The sequence below is a fragment of the Lynx canadensis genome, chromosome B4 (genome assembly GCF_007474595.2).
Source record: "Lynx canadensis isolate LIC74 chromosome B4, mLynCan4.pri.v2, whole genome shotgun sequence".
Taxonomy (NCBI): Eukaryota; Metazoa; Chordata; class Mammalia; order Carnivora; family Felidae; genus Lynx; species Lynx canadensis.
The window spans coordinates 10915128-10940373 of record NC_044309.1 but is presented as its reverse complement, the minus strand read 5'-3'; the positions used below and the strand labels follow the sequence as shown (position 1 = coordinate 10940373).

The following is a 25246-nucleotide window of genomic DNA, read 5'->3' as shown; positions in this document are numbered from 1 at the left end:
TGGGGCTCCCAAAGTCATGAGCACCGAGGGCCTACAAAGGCCCAAAAACCTGCCTGCCTGGCTGGTTTCGAGAGGCTCCTGGAAGAGGCTGTTGACATCCCTCTCGGAGCCAGCGGTGACTGCCCGGAACTTCACCACAGCACCTGCACTGCTTTGACCGTTAAAATACAGATACAGCTGGAGACAGATGGGTCACCTCCATCTGCACGCAGTCAGCTCATACATTTTACTGCGCAGCAGAATCACTTGGAAACCCCCCTTTTTTTTCCTTTTAATACATATTTTTGGGCCCCGGGAGTCTGCATTTGTGATTCAGTAGCTCTGATGAGGAGCCCGGGAATCTGCATTTGAAGACCCAGGTCATCCACAGGCCACACTTTGGAAACGCGACTCTTAGTGCCGTGGGTTTTGAGAAGGAGAAGAAAGCGGAGGGCGGGGCTGGCTGAATAAGGCATCCAGACAAAATTCAGGGTAAGAGCCAATTTTGAGATGTGCCTCAGGGCGGGTCTTCCTAGTTGATCACATCTTCAGAAGGTTTGGATGTGGCCCCCACAGCTCTGAATATCTGTAATGGAGTTGTTGGTCTCAGATGTGCTCAGGTGTTTCCAGTGTTTACTACTCCTCCAGGTAAAATGCCCATCTTCTCCATTTGTAAAAGAGCATTTTCTTTGAGCAAAAGCGGCCTGTTTCAAATTTCATAGCAAGTTCCCAAATCCCGGCCTTGTCGAATCCGGAATGTCACAAGGAAGAGGACAAGAGTGTCCAATGGTGTCATTGTTACAGACACGCCCTCTTGAGCGGCGAAAGCAGTTTTGTCACCTGCACCTGCCACACAGCTAGTTCCGTGGCAGACCTGGGGCCAGGATGCTGTTTGCGTTCAGATCCCTGCTTTTCCCGTATCTCCTCCTGGAAGCGAAACTGCGTTGCCTTGGCTGTGGCATTTCCGACTGGTAGTCAGTGTGTGCGGGCTGGAACAGGAACCTTTCCAGGAGGAACACAGTGCGGTGGTCAGGAGCACAGCCTTCAGAAGCCCACAGACCCAAACCCACACGCGGGCCTGACTTTGGCAAATGCCAGAACTTCCCAGAGCCTCCTGCACACCGGGGGGCTGGTAAGAACTGCCTCACTGGGCTGCTCGCAGGAACTGAGGAGTTGAGGCTCATGAAATCAGCACTGGTTCCCGAACGGCAGCCACCCCGAGTTCACTGGAGTGGAGCAAACGGTGTCCCTCATGTGCTTGCGTTCTCTGGGGCTCAAGCCGGCCTCTGGAGGGCTCGCTCACCCCGAGCTGGAGTGGATACCGGTTCCCGTGCCTGAACTGCAGGGACGCGGTTGGCTGGGCTGAGCCCAGCAGGGCTCCCTGAGAAGTGCACGGTACAGAGGGAAAGGCGACACACACTAGGCTTTCCAAAAGCGAACGTCACGTGTGGCTATCAGAACAATCTCATTCAGCGTCCCAGTGGAGGGAAGCAGAGATGCAAACTAACCCCGGATTTAGATTTTCCTGGGGATGAATTCTATGACTCCAGAGGGTGGGGGCAGATCTTCCTTCTGGGTTATTTTCTCCACAGGCGAGTGTTACGATTTATAGCTGGTCCCTGAGTGCACTGGGAAGCCAGCCGAGAGCCCTGGGGATCTCACAGTTTTGGAGGATGGTGCATGTTCATGCAGACCCTGGAAACTTAACTTTGGATTTGCATTGGCCAGACGGGTGTGTGAGGGGAGGCCTTGTCACTTTCTCTGAGGCCCGGAACCTTTCTCACACCCTGTCCCCTACACTGTGTGATCCAGTAACTGTGAAATAATGACTTCCACGGCAGGCCACCTGGGCGGGAAGGTAGCGGAGGGGCCCCGTCGACAGCACTGTTTTTGAGCAGACGGCGACAGTCTGGTCCTTCACAATCTAGTCCAGAACTTCAGCCAGCTCTGTATCAGCTTCGTGGGGAAAACTCCATCAGGGGTCTGCCAAAATTCGCATCTGATGTCTGTTGTGCACGGGCAAGTTGCGTAGCAGGGAGTGTGTGGCCCGTTCCCTTGTTTCAGAAAGCTGCTGTGGGGCAGGGAAGTCCTCTCTCTGGCCGGCCTCACACCAGCCCGGGCGCGCTACAGGAGGTGGCGCGGCCAGAGGGAAAGGGCCGCCGGTGTTTCTTCAGGCAGGCAGAGTCTGGAACCCTCACCCTACCCCGTGTCCACTGTCTGACCTGGCACGAAGCGGGCCTGGACAACACATCTGTGCGATGGGAATAACCGTGGCACCTGCTCCACTGGGTTCCGGATGAAGACGGAACACGGATGTGCGGATGGCACTCAGCACATCCCAGGTGGCCAGGACGCGGGACCTCTGCTCATGAGGACCATCTTACTAACAAGTTCCTCCTTTCCAAGAAAACACTTTTTTTTTTTTTTTTTTTAACCTTTCTAAACTCTGGCAAAGCAAAACCAAAAATGTCAATCTCAGTAGGAATCTGTGAAAGCGTGAGGGGGCATCCTTCCCAACACACTCGAGCCTGAATGAGAGCCTCGGGTTTGAGCCACATGGTTCTCTATTTCTGTCACAGCACCGACCGCATTTATGGCCACCTTCCACTCCTAGCGAAGATAAGCTGGCTTTTTAAAAAAGATAAGATCCTTGGTAAAAGCTTGAGGACAAGAGACTTAGAGCGTTTCTTAGGCGGTGTTGGACCAGAAGCCAGAAACGAATAGGTCCTAATTTGAATGCTCAGCTGGGGGGCTCAAACGCCTGGGGCTGGTTTTATTGCCTACCAGAGGCTGGGCAGGGTTTGGAAACGTGTCCAGAGTGGGTGTTGTCTGGTGGGCAGGCCATGTGCTCTGTGTCCCTCCCGCGTCTCCCCGGGGTTTTTATCCCCAGCTCTAGCCCAGGACCCTGGTTTCAGGGTGTTGGATAGCCAGGACGTGCGTTACAGGAACACCAGGCCTCTGATGTACGCCCACGAGTGTGGGCACCCAAAGAAAGAGGTCAGGGATTTTTTTTTTCTTTCTTTTCTCAGACGGCTTACAGTCTGGTTGGGAAGATAAAATTACCGGTCTCTCTAAATATGTAATCTTTCTAAATCAGAGAAGATTAGTTCAAAGCCATAGGCGTGATTATTTCTCAGTGGAATCAAGAAGGTTTTCAGTGTGGAGAATCTTGGGGAGATGTGAAATGTCTCGCTGCTCTCGGGCGGACAGAAGGGCCTCCGCCTCAGGGGACGCTTCTGGAAGCGGAATTAGGTTGGCATCCTTCTTTCACGCCTCGCGTGTCCTCGCTTTCTCCTGCATCCGGTGACCCCTCACCCGTGGTCCCCGTGAAGGAGTACGTCAAGTATGAGCTTTCCGCCAGAGCTGGCCGGCACGGGTCCCAACCTCCACTCCATTCGATTCCACACCGCATCCCTTCCCCCGCGGAATCACGGCTTTTCACACAGACCACAAGCGACACAACCATTGTAAGATACGGCAGGCTGTCTCTTCTACGGTCACCAGGCAGCAGCGGTGTCTGGGCCTCAGAAGGTGGGGGGTGGGGGGCGGGGGTGAGGGGTGCAGGACTCCTCCTCCGGTTCACTTACTGTGACCAGATGGGTTTTCTCTTCTGGAGGAAGGCCTTGATCCCCTCCTGCCCATCCCTCAGGGCCACGTTGTCCACCATGGTCTGGGAGGTGAGGTAGTAGGCTGTTCTAAGGTCCTGGGGCAGCTGCTTGTAGAAGGTGGCCTTGCCCAAAGACACCACAGGGCGGCTCGAGGAGGCGATCTTCTTTGCGATTCTCGCGGTCTCTTCCTCCAGCTGGTCTTCTGGCACTACTTTGCTGAGCAGCCCGTGCAGCAAGGCCTCCTGAGCGGAAATGGGCTCCCCAGTAAACAGCATTTCCAAGGCAACCTGAGGGAGGAGCCGGTCGTTATTAAGGCGCGCTGCTTGTGACCCTCTCCGTCCCACCCACTTCCCTACGACCTCAGCCCCGTTTTCTGCTTCCTCAAATCACACGTCGTCCACAGACCTGACGTCTGCCAGGTCACCCAGCGTCTTTCCGGGAGCAAGGAGAATACAGGTGCCTGGGAAAGGGGGGGACTCTCCGTGTTCTCTTGCTCCTTCCCTAGATTGGATCTCCCGGCCCCTGCTGAGCCAGGAGCTTCCCTCTGCCTCATTCAAGGGCCAGGCATGGGGCAGCGGCCACATCTCATGCGAGGAAGGTGACACTACTGAACCGGTGGGGCCCAGGCCTCCCGCAGACCAACGTGGTGGCTGCTTTCCAGAAGGAGAAAGATGTTCAGGGATCCGTCACCTCGGTCTGATTGAAAGAGCAGCCTCCCAAAACCACAGCAGGAGGGACGGAAAGGGGACACCTTCCAGGGCAGGGGTGCAAGAGCCTTGTATGAGGCGGCTTTTACCCATAGGTGAGGCCCCTGCACTGGCAAGACGCCCCTTCCTTCCTGGAGCCGCCGCCCCCCCTTCCCCACCCCCCCCCAGAAAAAGGGACCAAGGGACCTAAGCTCCTTACTCTCTGTGGCTTCCTCCCTTCTGAGGCCTGAGGCTATTGTGCCTGACAAAGCCTGGCCTCTTGAAATTCAAATTGACCATTTAAAAGAGGGTTTTACGCAGGCAGGGAGGTGCCTTTTCTGTCCCTCCTCTCACTCCCCCGAGGCCCTGCTGTTTCTGGAACCTGCCAGGCATGCTGTCACCTCAGGGTGCGGTTCCCTTGGCCTGCAGTGCTCTGTCCCCACGTATCCTTATGATTGGTGCCCTCGTCCCCTTCGGGCCTCTGCTCACGTGACATCTCGTCCAGCAGGTCCCCCATGACCATGCTATCGAAACTGCAAATCAGACCCCAGCACCAACCCCCTTTCCGGCTGTATTTTTATCCTTTGTACTTCCGCTAACACACTATACGTTTGACACGTTTGTTTTGTTTATTGTATTATCTCCTTTCCTAGCGTGGAAACTCCACCAGGTGAGAGTTTCTTGTTTTTTTTTTTTTAATGTTTATTTTTTTTTTTGAGAGACAGAGCGTGAGCAGGGGAGGGGCAGAGAGAGAGGGAGACACAGAATCTGAAACAGCTCTGGGCTCCGAGCTGTCAGCACAGAGCCTGCGTGGGGCTCAAACTCACAAACTGTGAGTGAGATCATGACCTGAGCCGGACGCCCAACAGACTGAGCCACCCAAGTGCCCCTGAGGTTTTTTGTTTGTTTGTTTGTTTGTTTTAGCTGCTCTGTTTATTTCTGTACTGCCAAGCACCAGAAAGGGCACTTTGCATCTAGTAGGCAGCTTACTAAATATTCGCTGATGAGTGATTTGAGGGATGGATGGAGGAAGGCAGACAGCACAGCAGAAATGATGTTCCAATTCTTTTAGAGGTTTGGCCAGAGGTGACCCAGCTCTCACCTGGCTTTTTTGCTCGGGCTGCTGAGTCTCGGAGCCGGCCTGCCACGGCGTGGGAAAGTCTAGGACATACGAGAGGCCATGCGAAGTGTTCCAGTGACCTGCCCGGCTGGGGCCCCTGCGGCAAGGCAGCCTAACAGCCACTCGGATGTCCGCCCCCAGCTGTCACTCTCCCCTGGAGTCAGTTCTTCCCAGCTGAGGCCACACACATTGCAGAGCAGAGATAAGCTTCCTCACTGAGCCCTGTCCAGATTGCAGATTCATGAGCTCGACAAATTACTGTTGTTGCTTTGAGCCACTAAGTTATGGGTGGTTCACGGTGCAGTAATAGATAATTGGACGAGCTTGAGATATAAATTTGGGAGTCGTTAGCATTTAGATCATGCTACTGACTAGGTTTTTCAACCTTGGTGCCATTGTGTGTTTTGGGCCAGATAACATGTTGTTATGTGGGGCTGTCCTGCGCACGGTAGGATGTTTAGAGCATCCCGGGTCTCTGTCTGCTAGGTGCCGGTAGTTACAGGTCCCACCCCAACAACTGTGACAATCAAACCTGTCTCCAGGCACCAGCAAATGTCCCCTGGAGCCAATACCGCTCCCAGCTTACAGCCACGATTCAGAAGGTTTTTGAAATCAGGACACTGGATTGTATCAGTGAGGGATGGAACTTTGATAAGGGAGGAGGGGTCACAAGGCTGGGTTTGTGACTTGGGTCACAAGTCGGGGGCAAGTGGTGCCAGGCCCCAATTTCCCTAACTCCTTAGGGGATGGACTAGATCGCAGTGCTGTCCAGTTTGGGGAATGCAATGCTCCATGTTGGAGGCAGCAGGAAGGCGAGGCCTGTGGGTCGCTCCGGAGACCATGTGTTGGTTGACCGGGAACAATGTCATCGCTCCAAAGTGGGTTTGAAGCCCTGATTGAACATGGAGCTGAGAACCGGGTCCTGCTGATTAAGGGCTGCCGCTGAGACCCAGCCGAAGACGCCCAGTGAGTCACCCGAAAGGGCCGGGACGGTGTCCGCTCTGTCTCTGCCTGAGAAGCGCGTGTCAGCGGGGACCCAGGTCAGAAGCCAGGTGAAGGCGGCGCCTTCCAGCCTGTCGTTCCCTCCGTTCGTGCGGGCGGCTCTCCAGAATTCCATGCGGACCACAGACCAGAAAGCGGCCAGTCCCGAAAGCAACCTTAAAAACCAAATGCACCGAGGACGAGCCCATCACTCCCTTCCCAACTTGCGACAGTCAAGACCTCACGTGACTTTCAAAGAGTAGTTAGGAATGGCAGCAGAGTCGGGAGGAGGCCATCCCACAGTCAAAGCAGCGGGTGCTCCCGCGGCCGGCTCAGCAGACCGGCATTTACTCGTCCAGTGCAGTCAGCACCTGCCGTCCGAGCTCATGATCTGTCCGCGGGACAGTCCCCTTGGGAACGCCTTCTTCGGCATCTCTGTGGCCCTCACGTCCTTCTCCCTTTCTCTTCCTGAGCCTCCTTGTCTCCGTCCTCCTTCCCCTGCTTCCATCACACGCCTGCAAAGCGCCCGTCCGGCTCAGGAGCTGCCGCTGCACAGGACCCGAGTGCTCCAAGAAGTTCTCAAGGCGAGTCCTTCAGAGTCCAAGCTCCTGCAGGCCAGGGCACAGGCCAGAGAGCGGGCAGCGGCCTTGTCCCACCTGCTGAATGTGGCTCCTCCCGAGGACCCCGGCCTCCCGGATCGCCTCTCATCCCCGCCCCCTGCCCCCTGCCCCCTGCCCCCTGGGCACAGATGACTCAGAGATGCGGGACGGACAGCTGCCCAATGAGTGCAGGGCACACTGTCACAGCCAGTGCAACAGGGATGCCAGGGAAATGGTCCATCTGATGCAGGGGGGTTAACTGTGAGGGTTTTGCTTGCTCAAGGCACCTGGCATGAGTTTGTGTTTAATGAGGATGGTAACCAGGTTCCGCAAAGGAGGAACTCAAAGCAGAGCACGACTTTTTCTTGTATATTCACTCACTTTCTTGTATATTCACCCAGAGCAGTGCCAGGCACTGAATCGCATCGCCCCAAAATGCCGGTGTTGAAGCCCTAAGCTTCGATGTAAGTGTATTGGGAGATGGGGCTTTTAGGGTGGCAGTTGAGGTTAAATGAGGTCAGAGAGTGGGGCCCTGATTTGCTAGGATTGGTGGCCTTAGCAGTTAGAGACCTCTGTCTCTGTGTCTGTCTCTCCCTGCCGTATGAGGACACAGTAGGAAGGTGGCCAGGAATCGAATCTGCCGGCATCTTAAGCTGAGACTCCCAGCCTCGAAAACTGAGAAAATAGATTTCTGTCGTTTAAGCCGCTCAGTCACGCGTATGCACTACGGCAGCCGCAGACGACTAACCCACGCCCAGGAAGAGTCTGGGTGTTTGTAACGTCTTAATTCTGGAGCACCTCCAACACCACCCAGTCCCTGAACTGAATCACTCTGGGAGAATGCGGAATCCTCTCCCCTGGGGATGTGTGAATGGGGGCGGGGGCCTGTCGGTCACAGGCGGTTTTGCCCACAGGAGAATAAATGACCTCTTACGTTCCCTTGTAGACAGACAGTTCCTGACGTTATTTCAGGATCTCTACTCATAAACAAAAAGGAAGTGACCTTGAGCTACAACATGAAGCATTTTAATTGGACAGAAAAGATATTTCCCCTTTCAGTCAGTGAGTCAGTCAGCCAAGCAGAGAAAGACACAGATAGACGGTCAGAACACCCTTGAGAGACAGAACTTACAGCTATCTGAAGAGACCGCTACTAAGTCCTGGGCTCTGTTCCTGGCACACTCAGAAACAAAATGGGGCACACACCATCCCGGCCTCTCCTCCTGCCTGCTATGTAGCGGGTGTGAGAACCGCCCGATTCAGAAATCACCTCACGTGGAAATACTTTCGAAGACACGAGGTCCTCCTCTTTCTGGGATACTCTAAACGGGGCCTTGCCTGCAGATAGGTGAAGGGACCACACCCCCCGGACCAGTCCCTGCGACTCTTGGATTCATCACCGCTTATTGTTGGCGCAAACTTCTTTCATCGCTTATACAGATTCACTAACAATTTTTTAAAAATCCAAATTGTTAATTTGTGGGAGGAACTCAAAGCAGAGCACGACTTTTTCTTGTATATTCACCCAGAGTAGTGCCAGGCACTGAATCGCATCGCCCCACATATGTGTCCCGCCTTCACATAAAGTGACCGACTCTCCTGTGAAAAGGGATAATGAGGGGTCACCAGGGGGCGTGGCGCACCGAGTCTTGTCAGGCTTGGGAACGCGGTTCGGGTGGCCTCTGCTTGGTCGCGGGTTTGCAGTCGGTGGCACACGGGCTCCGCTTCTCAATCTCCTCTCAAACCCAGGCGGCAGCACAGACACGTCACCTCCCAGGAGCACCAGTTTTTTAAAAGCAATGAAGTACCAGTTTTTAAAAGCAATGAAGTCAAGAGAAAAGGCGAAGGACCGGGATGGCGGCGAGGAGGCTGGCTGAGTGGCTTTGTCCCCGTGAGTCACAGACGCGTCCGACTAGGTGTGGGTGGAGAGCAGCCCCACGGCTCTTAGTGATGGAGGCAAACCACTGGCCTGGGTCAGCCCAGAGACTGGCACGCCGGCGTCACCCTGGACCAGGAGGAGCACACTCTCCCTCCCGCTGCCACTGCCCTAGAGATTCTCCTTTCATCCCAGAAGACCAGGAAGGTCTTAACGCGATTAACACCACTCGGTGGGAGTGAGGTCAGTAGCCAGAGGTCTTGGCTTCCTAACTCAGCCCTGCCTGGTTCATCCTCTCCTTTGGGCCTCAGTGTCCTCATCTGCCCGTTGGGGTAATACTGTTAGCATGTATTGATTTATAGGGATTTTACCCAGGCAGGTTGGGTAACAGAAGTGGTATTCTCTAAGGAAAAGAAAGTCTGTTTATTTTCTAGCTAATCAGCACAATCTTTGCTTATGATTGAAGTGACTCTGTTGGGCCCCCCAGAACTTTAGATGAGAGAGGAGACACATTCTCTTATCCTCGTCTCTTGTCAATTCAAGCTGCCTTTTAGGATGGCACATCTTGGGTCACCCTAGCAAGCTGGTGGTTTAATACTTCCTCTTCCTGGGGAACTTGCATTAAAAACAACAAGCACTTGAGGCCAAAGCTAATCTCAGAAGCAGCAGGACTTGGGTCTGGAGCTGGTCCCCCAAGGTCCATTCCCAGATCGGCCACTTACTAACCACAGGACCTTAGGATGCAACATAAGCCCTCTGAGTCTGTTTCCTCATCTGCAAATGGGAAGTTGCCTTCCATCCTCCTGTGGAATTACGAAGATTAGAGACAGTAAGTGTAAAGCTTATGCTACAGTGCCAGGCACTCAGTGGGCACCTAATAAATGCACTGACCACTATTAATATGCCCATCCCAACTGTAGGTTTGTATGAATCTCTAATTGGCTTTTAGGTATCACAGCCCTGAAAGGGGGTGGCTCTTGAAAGCTGAGGGCTCTTTGGGTGGCCCCAAGTCACATCTGTGACAAGAACCGGCCTGCAGCTGTCAGCATTATGGGCTGGCAATGCAGAGAGAACTCAGAGGAGAAGGGAGATGACAGAGGGTCACAGGGCTAGTATAATTTCAGGTAAGGCCCTGACACCCCCCCCCCCCAAGCCCTCCTGTAAATTGTGGCAGTTAAACTACATTTTCTCAAAGGCGCCAAGGCCGATGGCTGTGCAAATCCTTGTTAAAGTGCAGATTCTGATGAGGTCTGTCTGGGGCAGGCCTGAGACCCTGCATCTCTCAGGCCCTCTGGTGGTCTTCATACCAGGCCGATAGCAAGGCATTAACATTCTTTCTGGCTTGGAAGTTCTGCTCTGATCTAATTAGACGATTAGGAAATCAGATTCCACAGATACAGCAAGTTACCCCGGACAAATAGGAGGAAGCAAGCGTTTCCACCACAGAGAAGTGCCTGGCGGGGGGAGAGGGGGTTCGGATCTTTCCTCTGCTCTCCCGTGATAGCAACTGCCGGAGGCGCTGGCCGCGCTTTTCTGAACGAGGCCAGCTCTGGGGAAGGGAGCAGCTGCACCAAGCAGGTTGTTTATATGGTGCAATGAAGATGCATTATTTAACTCCTGCCAGAGGAGAGAAACGTTTTACAAACGTAGGAAATTATTCATGCCCGGCTTCGGTCTGGCTCGAACACAAGGGCTGCGTTCCATCATTTCTGCTCCCAGCGGACAAAACCGCAGCCCTCCATTTTCCGGCACAACCGAGCAGTTTCCCACAGCGACCAGCAGAGGGCACTGGTGACCCACACACGCGGCCCTGGCGGTGCGGAAAAGGGTAGAGCTTCCCTGCCAGGCCGGTTTGCAAAAACGCTTGCTTCCCTGTGGACACGTGTGGGGGACGTGTGCCCACCACCCGCGACAGCCTACGGCCCCGGGTATGGATGTGTCCGTAGGGGCGCACTCAAGCACCGACGACAGGGAGGAAGGACGGTTTTTGGTTAGGTTTAGATTTTTATGGATTCCTAGTTGCCTCCTAAAGGGGACCCCTCAGGTGACACCTGCAGATCCAGAATCCTGGCAAAGGCCCTAAGGTCTGACCGACTTTTCTTCTTACTATATTCCCTTTATCGGTACTGTGACTCCAGCTCATTAGTGTTGGTCCCAAGCCATGTATCTGCTTCAGGCCTCCATGTCGTGATGAACCCGATGGGGCAGGGACGTCTACTGACAGCTCTTAACCACTTTCAGACTGCTGACGAGGAAGAAACTCGGGGGGTCAGATCACAAGGAGCACAGACCAGGGAGCTGAGTGGGACAGTTTCGGAGACTCTGCCCTCATCTTCTGAGCAGGCCTGGCCCTTCCCAAAACTGTCTCTGGGAAGTAAAGGCTATTTTGGTTTCTTGCCTCCTGGAAACTTAAAGCCTGTATTTATCACATTTTTCTTTTCTCAAAAACTAATTTAAAAATTAGCAAATATGATACAGTGTTTAAGTTTTCAGGACTCACTTATAAGCCTTGATTTGAAAAGTTTACTTGTGGTGGGGGCTCCTGGGTGGCTCAGTCAGTTGAACAGCAGACTCTTGATTTCAGCTTAGGTCATGATCCCAGGGCTGTGGGACTGAACCCCACGTCGGGCTCTGCGTTGAGTGTGGAGTCTGCTTAAGATTCTTTCTCCCTCTCCCTGTCTTGTGTTCATGCTCTCTCTGTCTAAAATAAATAAAATGGGGGTCGAGGGGAGATCCCGGCCTTTAAATTAAAGACTGAATTTTTTTAAAAAAATGAGAAGTTTGTGTTAAGAAAGAATGGATTCTTATCCTGACAGTGTGGCTGACACAAAGGCTTAAATGCCTCACTGTGGACCCTTCTAGAACATGAGGTGTTAAAGAGATAAAAAGTTGCAGGTAATCAGTACAATGGCCTTTTACTATGCACCAGCCTCATGATTTGATTTGCACAACTGTAAGGGAGCTTATCAACGAGCTCTGACGAGATATTTGAAACACACTTTAACGCACTGGCACAGAGTAGGGGCTTAAGAAGTATTTGCTGAATTACTGTATGCGTACATCGAAGCAATTTATGTTCCCTGCCTGCTGTGGTATATGACTTTGCCCCCCTTCCCCCTTTTTTTTTTTTCCAAATAAAAAAAAATGTTTTTATTTATTTTTCAGGGAGAGGGAGAGAGAGAGAGAGCGAAAGAGAGAGCAGGGGAGGGGCAGAGCAAGAGGGAGACACAGAATCCGAAGCAGGCTCCAGGCTCTGAGCTGTCAGCACAGAGCCTTGTGAGGGGCTTGAACTCACTAGCCGTGAGATCATAACCTGAGCCAAAGTTGGACGCCCAACTGAATGAGCCACCCAGGCGCACCCCCTTTTCCCTCTTTAAGAACAGACTTTCAGGGGCGCCTGGGTGGTTCAGTTGGTTAAGCACCTGACTCTTGATCTCAGCTCAGGTCAAGATCCTATGGTTGGTGGGTTCAAGTCCTGGGTCAGGCTCCGCACCGGCAGCGTGGAGCCTGTTTGGGAATCTCTCTCCCCACCTCTGCTCCTCCCCTACTCATGCACACTCTCACTCTCATAATCAATTAAAAAAATAAAAACTTTCCAGTGGAGCATGAGGATGTATTTTTTTCTAGAACAAGGAAGCCACTGGTCTACATTTGGGAGATGGGTAGTAAATACTAGTTTATCACGTAATAGGAAGGAAGAAAGCTTTGTGAAGAAAATGAACTTCACCATGGTCAGCACCAACAAAACCGCTCTTGTAACATGGCTCCTCCGGGGGCGGATCCAATACACCAAGCACAGGCTAATCGTGCTCCTGAAATGTAACCATCGTAAACCTGACACACCCCATCTATCGTCGATTTTCCATCCTTTCTGGAACAAAACGGATTATTGGCAAACAATAAGCCAGTGATGCCAGTATCCTAGCCTTTTGGTACTGGCGTGTGTCACCATGCCATTATGTCTCGTGGGCAACCTTATGGTACAACAAAACTCAGCATCAACTGCATTGCCAATAAGATTACAAAAATGCAGGGGCGCCTGCGTGGCTCAGTCGGTTAAGCATCTGACTTCGGCTGAGGTCATGATCTCGTGGTTCGTGAGTTTGAGCCCCGCATCGGGCTCTGTGCTGACAGCTCGGAACCCGGAGCCCGCTTTGGATTCTGTGTCTCCCTCTCTCTCTGCCCTTCCCTCACGCTCGGTCTCTCTGTCTCTCAAAAGTAAATAAACGTTGAAAAAAAAAGATTGCAAAAACGTGTGCCTTTATGAAAACAGATAAGAAACCTAACTAGTTGTACTGAGGGACAGGCAAGATTGGAATGGGGTGACCCACAGACAAGCCCACGGTGAGAAGCTTCAGAGGAAGAGGCACTAACTAGAAGGGACACTCCCTCGCTGCGCAAGGCATCAGAAGGGACCTCGTGGCACATCCAGCCAGCTACGTGCTGGGCAGAATGTCGTGACTCAAACGGTATTTATAACAAGCGAATTCTTGGACTACCCATCACACGCGCAGGAGGACCGCAGCTGGAGGGGAAGCCGGGAGCTACATTACCTTTCTCGGCACTGTTCTCCCCAAGGCAACCGCAGGGGTAGAGCAGAAGAGCCCGACGTTCACACCTGGAGTGGCAAAAGAGGACTTGTCGCTCGCCACGGCAATGTCACAGCTGGCCACCAGCTGACAGCCGGCGGCGGTGGCCAAGCCGTTCACCATGGCGATGACGGGGACCGGGTGGCTCTGGATCAGCATCATGACCTGAAGGAGCAGACACACCACATCATTTCCACCCAGGAGTGAGGTCCAACGTGAACGCGTGTATCGTGTTACGTGACTGCACGTTTTCAGAGCGTTTTCTGGATGCATCATTGTGTCAGGCTCTGGAAAAAAGGGGTGAAAGGCGGCGCGAAAACTACCTTGGCATTGAATACCGACTGTGAACCAGACCGTACTATTTGGTCTTCCCGAGACCCACAGAAGGAACAGCCCCTGTTCCACAACCAGGACGTGAAAGCTTAGGGGGAAGTAAGCGGCCAACACCGGAGATGCTCACGAGGGGCAGAGGGGTCTGAACCCGCGTCTGGCGGACCCCACGGTCCGGGTCTTCCCTCCCGCGCAGGGCGCCTCTGCGAGGCCACGGTCCCCGCTGCTCTCCCGGCAGCCCCGCTGAAGAACAGAGCAGTTTTGATCTCCGGAGGGAACCATGTCTGCGTGGAGCCCTCCTCCTGAGTCTGAAACTGGTATTTGGTACATGCTTGAAAAATTAAGGTGGAAAGGAACTGGAAGGCAATTTCCCTAGTAATTACTTCCCAAATTACCACTATGAACACTCTCTCAATTCTATTAAAGTGGTAGGGGACACCCTGCTGTCATCAAAATAAAATTCCCCAAACAGGGCCACTGGCACAGAGAGGAGCCGAAAACTTGCTCATGTGACACCCCACCCCCCATAAATCTCCAGAACTTTAACTTATTTTTGCAGCTTACAAAATAACTTGGCTTATTTCTCCATTTTTTTCTTGCTGCTCTAAACAGACTGCGTTGCTATGGTGACTTCAATGTATAAATGGTCGCACTTTGAACCTTGGCAGGAAGGAGGGCAGGCGGGAAGGAAGGACCACATCTGGACTTGTTTCCCATGGCGGCAACCCAGAAAAAATGACCTTCATTGATTTGAAGATTCTGCCCAAGGAACCTAGCCTTCTGCATTCACAAACATTTGATATTTGCCAGTTTTATTATAAAATAACCAATCGGATATTTAAGTATATGATATATTCTATAGTACTCGTTCTGGACTTTTTTTTTGAGGGGGGGGGTCACCTTTTGAGAACCTGATCAATGCTAATGATCCTCTCCTCACAAGAATGCACATATCTACATCTGCAGCCCAGACTGCTCATGGTGGAGTTCGTGTGCTCTCGGTGAGGGTTAGGATGGTTGGGGATGAAACTCGTTCCCAGTGAAATGCAGTAGCAAGGAGAAAAACGCGTGAGAACTTCCAATGTCTTGTGCAAAGACAGACTTTTTTTTTTTTTGGCTGAGTGTCATCTGTCACCTAAGAACTGGTTCCTTACGAAAAGTTATTTGGCTCTGATTAGCACAGAATAGTCTGTGTCTCCTGCCTGCCATCTACGATGTGCTAAGATTTTCTACAGCCTGGTCGGAAAATACTTACAGTAGGTACCGACAGTATTAAAAATATTCATGCCTTTCATCTAGGGATTACCTCTTTTTTTTTTTAATGTTAATTATTTATTTTGAGAGAGAGAGAGGGAGAGAGAGAGAGAGAGAGAAAGTGAGCAGTGGAGGGACAGAGAGAGAGAGAGCAATGTCAGCACAGAGCCCGAGACAGGGCTCAAACTCACAGACTGTGAGGTCATGACCTGAACCAAAATCCAGAGTTGGCGCTTAACAGATTGAGCCACCCAGGCGTCCCTAGGGATTATTCCAAGGAGTAATCCTGAAATAGGGTAAAAAGCTGTCTGGACAATGATGCTCACAAATTATTTTATAACAGTAAAAAATTAATAAATAACATAAATATACACCAATCAATAATGAAAAATGGCTATGTAAACTAAATATCCATTGAAAGGAATGCTGTGTTCTCATGAGAGTTTCCACAAGACACATTAGCCTGATGGGCTGGGCCCTGTGTAGTGGTCTGGAGGCAGGCTGCTGGGGTTTGGTGCCCAGTTGACCACTTAGCCACTGCTTATCCCTCAGTCTTCACATCTGGGGATAATAACGGGCATAACAATAGTACCAATATTGCATTGTATTGTATTGTATTCTATTCTAGAGTGTGTGTGAGCGGGGGGCAGGGGGGAGAAGGGGCAGAGTGAGAGAGGGAGAGAATCCCAAGCAGGTTCCATGCTCAGCATGGAGCCCAACATGGGGCTCAATCCCATGACTCCAAGATCATGACCTGAGCCAAAATCAAGAGTCAGATGCTCAACTGAGCTACCCAAGAGCCCTATAATAGTACCAATCTCAGAGAACACAAGAATTACATACATTACTATGTCTAAAGTACTCAAAACATTACCTGGCACATGGTAAGCATTCAACAACACAGTCATGTTATACAATTATACGGTATAATTGCACGTATGTATGATTACTCAGACAAATAGGATCACATGGGAAAAGATTCAGAAGAAATATACCAAATATTAGCATTCACTCTGGGTGGTATGATTATGGTCTAGTATCAATCGTTTATTTTCCTTCCTCTCATTTTCCTAGGTTTTCAAATTTTTCCATAATAAGCATTTATTATTTTTATAATTAAACAGTATTTTAAGTACAGTTAGAGAGCAAATTCGGGAAAGACAAAGACAAGCTAGATAATAAATCAGCTGGGATATTGAATCCTTTGGTAGTCAGGACTTGGTTATCCCTCCTAGTTTACTTTCTTGAACCAAGTATTTTTCCTGGCTGTGCCTACTCCAAAATGTGACATAAACTTGACTCTACCTTAGCCTCACTCAATAGCACTGCTAAGGGCCCTGTGTTACTCCCCAAAAGTGAGAGGCCTTGTTCCATTGCCATTTCAGTGTGAGGATGTGATAAGGAAGAGAAGATTCTCTTCCTGGACTAGGGTTTCCACCTTCAAACTTCAACAGGAAAGACGCAGGGATAGGTGTCCGGTGAAATCTTCCAATCAGCTCCACAGAGGGTTACTTTTGGTCTCTCAGAGCCAAGCGCTCCTTCTCATTCCCGATTTCTCCTATTCCTGACTTGGAAATAATTAACTATCGGGTGGTACTTGTGCTCTGTAATGAACCTGCTGTAGTTTAGATGCTGAGCCAGTTCAGGAATCTCTGCCTTCCTCTCTAAAACCACGTCTTCTCATGCATGAACCAAACAGTGAAATATCTAGCTCACTCTGTCCCAATCTGTCTGTTGATTACCTGTGGAGATTGAAACCTTGCCCAAGTTCACGATGCTCGTATTTACCCAGGACATTGTGATTTTCTTAGAAAAAGTGTTAATCAGTGCGCTTTCACTTGTATCTCCCTGTGTTAGGACAAGGTCCTGCTATGCACTGTGTTCTGAAAGGTAAGCCTGAGGCATCCATGGGTTGCAAGCTTCCACGAAATCTGGCCTTTATCCTCTGAAGGAGCCCTGGTCCCCCTGTGGCCCTTTTGCCAACCTGTTTAGATCTTAGTTCGTGAAGACACCACGGCAGAGTGATAAAAGCAGGCCCTTTAGGGGGGATGGAAGGGGCCTAGTGGTTCTCTTTGATGATTTTCTGTTTTAGCGAAACGCACTGGATGTTAGTCGAAAAATAACTTTTAAAGCACCAAGCCTGGGCAAACACAAGAGCTCGAATGTTACATAAACATCATTAATGTGAAACAAAAGACCTAATACTTCGCTCTGGCTCACTTCTGCCTCTCTATGAAGCCTCAAATCAATTGCTTTTCTGTCTTGTCCCTCCTTGACACGAGAAAACTATAATTGGATTTCCTTGTGGCGTTCTGGAAGGGCAGGGAAAACAAATGGTGGTCGAGAAGGTATCTCAATCACCTCTGTCTACTTCCCTGTTGCTCACCTCTGTTTTGTCTGTATAGAAGGTATCATTAAATATTTGTGGAATCATTAATGGCCAAATAAATGAACAAGTCAACGAATGCATGAAAAATTAGGTTAAGTAATCTTAGGATGGGGTTATGAAACGGTTTTGTGTCTTGCTTCTCACCTACATTTCCAGTTTCAGTTTGGCAGGAAACTTGTTTTTCCTTCTATTTCCCTCAGTGCCTTATAAGTCTTAGGCACACAGTAGTGCTCAATAAATAGCCATGAAATGAACAATGTATTACTTAAAGTTGGATTCTGTATTCAATTTGTTATTATCCAGGGGCCGATTTAATATATTTACAAATCATCCCAAACTCTCTGTTCCTCTTCCTCCTCTCTGTCTGCAATTCCTCTCCTTCATATGGTTAAAGAGACGTCAGGGGCGCCTGGGTGGCGCAGTCGGTTAAGCGTCCGACTTCAGCCAGGTCACGATCTCGCGGTCAGGGAGTTCGAGCCCCGCGTCGGGCTCTGGGCTGATGGCTCGGAGCCTGGAGCCTGTTTCCGATTCTGTGTCTCCCTCTCTCTCTGCCCCTCCCCCGTTCATGCTCTGTCTCTCTCTGTCCCAAAAATAAATAAACGTTGAAAAAAAAAATTAAAAAAAAAAAAAAAAAAAAGAGACGTCAACGTGAAGGAGCTAATTTTCCCACTTGGAGGAGTGGATCACAAAGGTTAGTTGGAAGAAGGGTTTGAAAAGAATCTTTAAAATCGTTATGGCTGTTCCATTTACCTACATTCCCTCTTTCCCATTAACAGGGTTGTTTTAGTTTAAAATTTTTTTAAATGATACTCTCAGGTTCTTCCCCTCTAAAGATGTACATTCCCACCCTGTATCTCCTCCATAAGACATGTGTACCAGGACACACCCCATAATCCCAGAGGTGGAACCCTCCAGTGCCAGGATGTGTTTTACTTTCTCTGGCATGTAACAGGATCAATCGCAAACCATGGTCCCTTCTTAAAAATCTAAACCAAACGGTGGCTTGGATGAAGAATTCACCAGTGACCGGTTTGCAGTCATTAGGTCTCACAGATAAAACCCCACCTGTAACTTGGAAGCCTAATTCAATCGTTCACGTAATTAACATCTCCGGGCTTGCAATGCCGACCAACCGTCCCCCTGGCTTACCTCAGAACAGGTCTGAAATACTTCGGCATGATAATCCGGGCTCTGCTCATCCGTCAGCTCCTTTAAGTCATGCCCAGAAGAAAATACAGGCCCCTCCGCTACAAATGTTTCCAGTTGAGAAAAGAAAAAGAAGACGTAAATGGCCAGCTCTGGGACTTATTTGTTGGATGCTGTGGACACTCAGACAAAGTTAATGGCTCAATTTGGATAAGAATAATTCCATTTAGCTTGAAAAGTAACCGAGTAAGGTGAGGCATCTGCTCCTCAAGGTCTCTGGAGGGACCAGCGGAAACACGTAATTCCAGCAAGGAGAAGGCTCAGGAACCAAGGCGAGTGTACGTACTCTTTCCAGATTTATCCCTCTGGTTTCACACTTTTGTTGCTGGACTCGGTCTGGCCTGAGCGTATAGACTCATACAGGCCCGTCAAATCCAGCGTGCCTCCCACGTGTCCCCGTCCTTTGTCTACAGACAATGGCCACCCGCACAGGTTCGAATCCAGGAAGGGCAGAGTGTGAGGAGAACCCCCTTATTTTTATGAGGGATCTGAGGACGTGGTTTTATTGTTACTGTTGTCATTAGCAACAATGGTGACATGGAATCTCACTGATAAGCTGCTAACACTTTCTTATATTTTCCTTTTGCCGTGGCTGCTGGGACAGACGACATTATTCCCTCTAAACAAGTGAAAAAATTGCGTGGTTCAGAGTTTGCTGCCTTGCTGCATCCAGGTTACACCCCCATGGCTGCAGGACAATTTCCCTTCGTCGTATAAAACGCTGAAAATTTATATTCAGCCACAGACAGGGAGGTAACGTTCTGAGTGTCTGCCTCCAGAAACACCGAATCTTAATTTTTAAAAAATAGTGCCTCATAGGGCATCGTGTGTTTTATTTTTCTGTGGTTGCTTTAAAACGCTGGCATTGCTGTTATTTATACCACTGTCATCCTCACTAGATGATCTGGCAAAAATTCTTCCTGGAAAAAGAGCAAGGAAAGAAATGAGCGAAATATATGCTTTCTGGCACCACTGAAGAAGACCACAGATCTCGGTTGAAAGCTTAGTTAAGAACCCAAAAGACAAACCAACCAAGTGCCCCAAGCAGCCTGTCCTAGCCAACTAGGTTGTCTACCGAAAGGATCAGTGATTAAACCCATCTCATCAGGTCCATGAAGAAATCCGTTCTCTGACTTTGATGGGAAGACCAGCACAGCCAAGGAGGGTGGCAGTGGTGTTTTGTATCCGACAAAAAGGAAAAGGCACACATTCTCACTGCACGGTAATCTTTGCTATAATTCCCACGGTTGACAGTGTCAGGATCAAGGCCCCCACTGCACATGAGTTTTCCATAATCAACGTTCTTGAAAGGAGCTTCAAAAACAATCACCCCGTTAAGTGAGGGAACGCCCCAGATAACCAAAGAATTTTGAGAAACCTCTTCTGGGTACTGCAGAGCGCTGAGGTTGGATATCAGATAAATACCTGAGATGATAATGACTTTGAGGTCTTTGCTCTCCGCTTCGTGAAGAAGGTCACTTTGGAGAGATTTCAGCATCGCTAATGACAGCGCGTTCCTCTTCTTTGGATCACTCAAGACAATGTTCCTGGGAAGAACGTTTTATACTTATTGGGTCGAGCATGAGTCAAAACAAATGAGGACCTCCGTGATCCCTTTCTAACCTGGGAGCTATTTTTAAAACGCCAGGTAAAAGAACCATGGGTGGCAATTGAGAGGCTCTGCCCTCTAGAGTTACAGCTAAGTCAAAACAAGGAGACCAGCTGAAATGTGGGCCGGGTTTTCTCCCTCCTTCCCTGGATTGGTTTCTCTTTTTCTCCACTGTTCGCTGTCAGACCCATGACTGTCGCCGCCACAGAAAGGGCAGGTTGCGACAGTTCCCAAACCACTGCCCGTACTGAGAGGCGGTGAGGTTTGTGAGAAGACAGGGGTGGGCGCCAGGGGAAACTGCCACATTGTGGTGACCTTCGGCTTGTTTCTTCAAAAGAATGAGGCCGGGGAAGGAGCCCAGAATGAAAACACGGCCCCAAGTCTCCTCCCGTCCACCCCGTAGAGGAAGCAGTGCAGTTATAGCTATCGATATGCGTATGGGACAGCATTTTCCTGTTGTTTTTTTCTTCCTTACAGTGGCATCCTGTAATTCTGCAAAATAATTTATGCTGAGAATGGGCAATATGTGAAGAAGAAAAGGGCAGGCGCTTGCAGCAAGAAGGCTCTCCTGCACGTGTCATACGACAAAGAGCTGGCATGCAAAGGTCTTCCCGCTATTTTCAGGCATCCCACATGCTAATTAAAATGAGTGGTATTGTCATCTGGCTTCCCGTACACAGAAAATGTCTCATTTCTACTGTTATAAGGACGGGCAGGGAGCCAAGCACCAGACTATTTGTCCTATATGTAAGATGTGTTTCCCATCGGTCCCCACCTACATGTTTTCTGCCTTTCTCGTCCTTTTTTGGAATCTTATATTCCTACTGCCGTGCGTCAGCCTGGATCCTCCTGTAATAGCCTTCTGCTGCCACTGTTTTCTGGAAAACCACTTTGGTGACGGACTTTATTTCAGCGCGGTAAGAAGAACCGGTTTCTTTGGAACCCCATGCCAGCCTTGCTGCCATCTGCAGGTGCCTGTGACACTCACCCGTTCTGTTTCTCAAGAACACCTTCCCTCCGAAGTACCAAGGGACTTGCAGCCGATAATGCTGGTAGACTAGGACACCCACGTCTTAGGGTGGGGTAACAAGTGCTGACGAACCTTCCGGTAAAATCATGAGCGTGCTTTCTGTAGCAAAGCTAAGCGCTGCCATCCCATAGGTGACATATGCCTTAAATTAAATTCTGAGGCCTCTGGCAAAATTGTGCAGAGATGCCAGCCCCTAGATGCCCTGGCTGCGTGGCAGCATCGGTTCCTATGTGGCCCATTAACCCTTTGGCTGGCACGTCCCACGCCCTGTCAGGGTGCCCTAAACTGCTGAGTTCGCTTTTCAACCCGGTGTAACCAGGCCTCTGTTCCTGCTACTCCCCTGAAACCGTTCTCACCGAGAATCTCCCAATTGCCAGAACCGAATCCAATGGCCGTTTGGCTCATGCTCTCCTTCTGGAAGCACATCTCTTTAGTGCTTCCCTAGCCCGCCCTCCACTTCTTCGAGGGGCGCCTAGCCTTCTGCTTCGCCCTAACTGATCCTCAGAGCTCCCTCCCCTGCTCTCTCCTTGTTCCATGTGCTTCCGAGTCCACTTCACCATGGCCGTGGCTTCTACTGGTACCTCTGTGCCGATGAGTCCCGATCTTTGCTCTCACTCAGACCTCCCTCCTGAGCTCCAGGTCTGCACATCCAGTCCAGGGTCTCCCGGACTGAGGTACCCTTGGGCATCTTCCTCTCTCCTCCTTTCCTGATCTCAGTGCTGCTACTCGGTTGCTCAAGCCAGAAACTGATAGCCATGCTGTTGCTTCCCTATTCAACTGGTCATCAAACCTAGTTGATGATCCCTCCTAAAAATTTTACCAGTCTGAATTCTCCCAATGGCTCTCTTGGGTCAAAACGCGTGATGCCTTGCACCTACGGCTTCACCAACGCCGCCCCTCGAAAGAGGGAGGGAATCACTAAGAGTGAGGTCACCGCCACAGCATGTGACAAAAAGTGTAATATTTGTGTGTGCAAGGCAAGTGATGGGCCCTGCAGATGCCCCCGGCAACTGTCTAGAGACCACCACATCATTGTAAACCAACAGAAGGTCCATGAGATGAGGCATGGTCATGTTCACACACAGAGGAGACACTCTACAGGCACCTGCTCACTGAATTAATGACCCCAAGTAGCACTTTGATTTCTCACAGCCAACTGCACCAAATTCCTGTAAATTTTCACCTCGCCTAGTGTTTGGCTACCTTTTTTTTTTTTAAAGGGGGGCGGAGAGAGAGAGAGAGAGAGAGAGAGAGAGACTCTTAAGCAGGCTCGCACGACCTGGGGATCATGACCTGTGCCAAATTCAGCAGTCAGACACTTAACCAACAGAGCCACCCAGACGCCCCTTGTCACCTCTTTTAAACCTCAGTGGCGAGTACACTGGGGTACACAGCAGAGTGGAAACAACTGGAGGCACATGGACCTTTTCCTGCCTCCTTAGCTTTCTTTCCTCCTGGCTGTGTGGCCTTGAACAGGCTGCCACCTCTCTGAAATTGTGTCCTCACTGTAGGGTGGGGACGACATAATCTGCCTCACAGGCTGTTAGGTATTAGGGGTAAGGATCGTACGGTACCTAGCACAGTACCCGATGCCTGGCTGGTTTCACTCCATGAGAGTACTACTGCTGAGGGAAACAGCTTTGAAAAGGAATGCTTAGTGTGACTTGAGTTGTTCAATCTCACCTACTTAGTGCTTAACATACTACTGCTTCAGTGCTGGATCTGGAGGTTCCTAATTACCAAACAATGTCAGGCATTTTATGATAGATGGTTCTCCCCATTATCTCCCTTTCTGATTCATGTTTAGCTCCGGGGAACTCAGTCAGACCTTCTTTGGTCAACTGGCTGCCATGCCAGAAGTTAGGCTGCTGATCAGGTGGAACCAGATTTGCAGAAGCAGAACCACCCTTGACAATGGGCAGGAAGGACCCCTGCCTGGGCCCTGCCCTTTAGAGCACCCTGTTCTGGCCCTCTTCCAGCTGTGGCCCGCCAGGTGAGCAAGGAGTCAGTATGATGTGCCCGCCTGGAAATCACCACCCCCTTCCAAACCCTGCTGCAGTTATCTGAGACTCTGACATTCTCTGGCTTTGCAGTGGGCACCCTTAAGCCCATCGGGTGGCCAAGAGCAATTATTTACAGGGGGTGACGGGATAGAGAGAATACAGGCATGCTGGGTGGGTGTCTGCACACCTGTGTACCAAGCTCCAGGCAGAGCAGCAGGAAGGAGGGGTGGACAGGTGAGAGGGGGTAAGCACCGGGTGGGAAGAAAAGAAAAAAGCTGCCCACCAGCCTGCTCTCCACTGCTTCAGTGGAGGATTACACATTCAAGCATGGTCTCCCAGGTCTTACAAAGATAACACTTGTCAGGGTAGGACAAAAAACATTTAGCTGTTAGTTTGATTTGTAACTTCTAACTGCTTAGCATGCTGGGTAGGCCTCTCTTTGCACCCTTGCCCTGGCCAGGCAAACATCAGGGTGAGGCCTGGATGGGGCTAGGGGCCCTTCACCTTTTACTGCTGCTACTTCATCCGGTTCCAGTTTGTGCACCGGTTTTAGGTTTGTTTAGCCAAAGGGCAGAGCTCAGTACAGTGTGTCCTTCATCCTACATATTTACCTGCCCCGCCGCGGGCACTTCTGGGGGAGGGCCAAGGAGCAGCTCCGCTAAACCTAACCTGGCCTTGGAACTAGGTCAAGTTTGTGAGAAGCACAAAACCCTCTTTTTCAAAGGCCACCTGGCGAGCGGCCCACCCCGCGCCTAAAGTCCAACGAAGACTGGGCTCCGTTGCCATGGCGGTTTAGGGAGTTTGAGCGCTGGGACCTTTGGAGGCTGTCGCACTTGAAATTCTCCGGTGTCCTGCAGGGTCCCAAATGCTACCGTGCCCAGGCAAGGGACTTCAGGAAACACCGTGTCCGCGGGTTCCTTCGGGACCGCCGGCCAGATGTAGCCGTAACGGAGAAACTGCGGTCCCTAGCGGGCGGAGCTGACCCCAGGCCGAGCCCTCGTTGGCCTCCGTGTGGGGTGACTGCCCACGCCAGTGTCCCTGCCGCCCACCCCAACCTGGGAACCGCCCCGCTCGGCCCGCGGGCCGGTCCGGGAGGGCTTGGGCGCCCGGTGGCCCCGCCGCTGACCTGATGCCTTCCCGCTGCCGCGCGCTGGTGGGTCGCGGCCCGGGCCCCCTGCTGCAGAAGCCGGCGGAGAGCGGGGCCCACGGGTTGCGCCGGAGCCAGCCGAGCCCCTTTGTCCCGAAGGCCCGCAAGCCGAGGGCGGCCATGGCAGCCAGAAATACACCCCGGAGGGCCGGACGCCCAGAGAGCCGCTGTGCGAGCCGCCGGACCGCGGCGCCTCGACCGCCCCCAGCCGCGGGCAAAACTGGATCGGACCCTCAGGCCTGGGCCCAGATCTGCCTCCTCTCGCAGGCCCGCCCCGCCCCCACCGACCCCGCCCCTCCCCTCCGCCACCGCCCCTCCCCTCCACCACCGACCCCGCCGCCACCGCCCCACCCCTCCACCACCGACCCCGCCCCTCCACCTCCCACCCCGCTCCTCCGCCGCAGCCCCGCCACCGCCGCCACCGCCCTGCCCCTCCACCACCTACCCCGCCCCCCGCCACAGCCCCGCCACCGCCGCCACCGACCCCGCCCCTGCGCCGTCACCCCGCCCCTCCACCACCGGCTCCTCCCCGCCGCCGCCGCCCCGCCCCCGCCGCCACCGTTTCCCGCTCCCTCCTCCCCTCCGCCGACGGGCCGAGCAGTGGAGTCTGAGGTGTAGTGCGCTAACCCTACAGGCGGATTCAGCGGATTGTTTGTTTTAGCAAGGCCAGATAAAGAGTTCAGGGGAAGCAAGGAGAGGGTTGGCTTGTTCCCTTCTGCACCGACACCAATGTGTTGGTTTGCCTAGATTAGAAAAAGGAGTGTCAACAGGTGGCGCGTGGTACGAGCTACGGACGCCACTTTGTTACTTCCCACCCACTGCAAACCCGCTCGGGCCACA

General features: G+C 51.5%; 1 protein-coding gene across 1 annotated transcript; it reads right to left on the bottom strand.

Annotated features, from left to right (window-relative positions):
- Positions 1-24653, bottom strand: ECHDC3 (enoyl-CoA hydratase domain containing 3). The gene is made up of 5 exons (XM_030321186.1): positions 24386-24653; positions 20043-20164; positions 18561-18658; positions 13403-13603; positions 1-3874 (listed from the first exon to the last, which is right to left on the bottom strand). The coding sequence occupies exons 1-5, from the start codon at positions 24526-24528 to the stop codon at positions 3563-3565; spliced, it is 876 nt and encodes a 291-aa protein (XP_030177046.1). The 5' UTR covers positions 24529-24653; the 3' UTR covers positions 1-3562.
- Positions 24654-25246: the final 593 nt, after the last annotated feature.

Bases quoted from the DNA above. Each gene is read 5' to 3' on its own strand.
- ECHDC3 (XM_030321186.1), bottom strand. From the start codon at position 24,528: ATGGCCGCCCTCGGCTTGCGGGCCTTCGGGACAAAGGGGCTCGGCTGG. The intron at 20,165-24,385 runs GTCAGCGGCGGG...CGTTCTTCCCAG, and splicing joins CGGCAGCGGGAAGGCATCAG to GAACATTGTCTTGAGTGATC. The intron at 13,604-18,560 runs GTAAGCCAGGGG...CTGCTCCTTCAG, and splicing joins TATTTCAGACCTGTTCTGAG to GTCATGATGCTGATCCAGAG.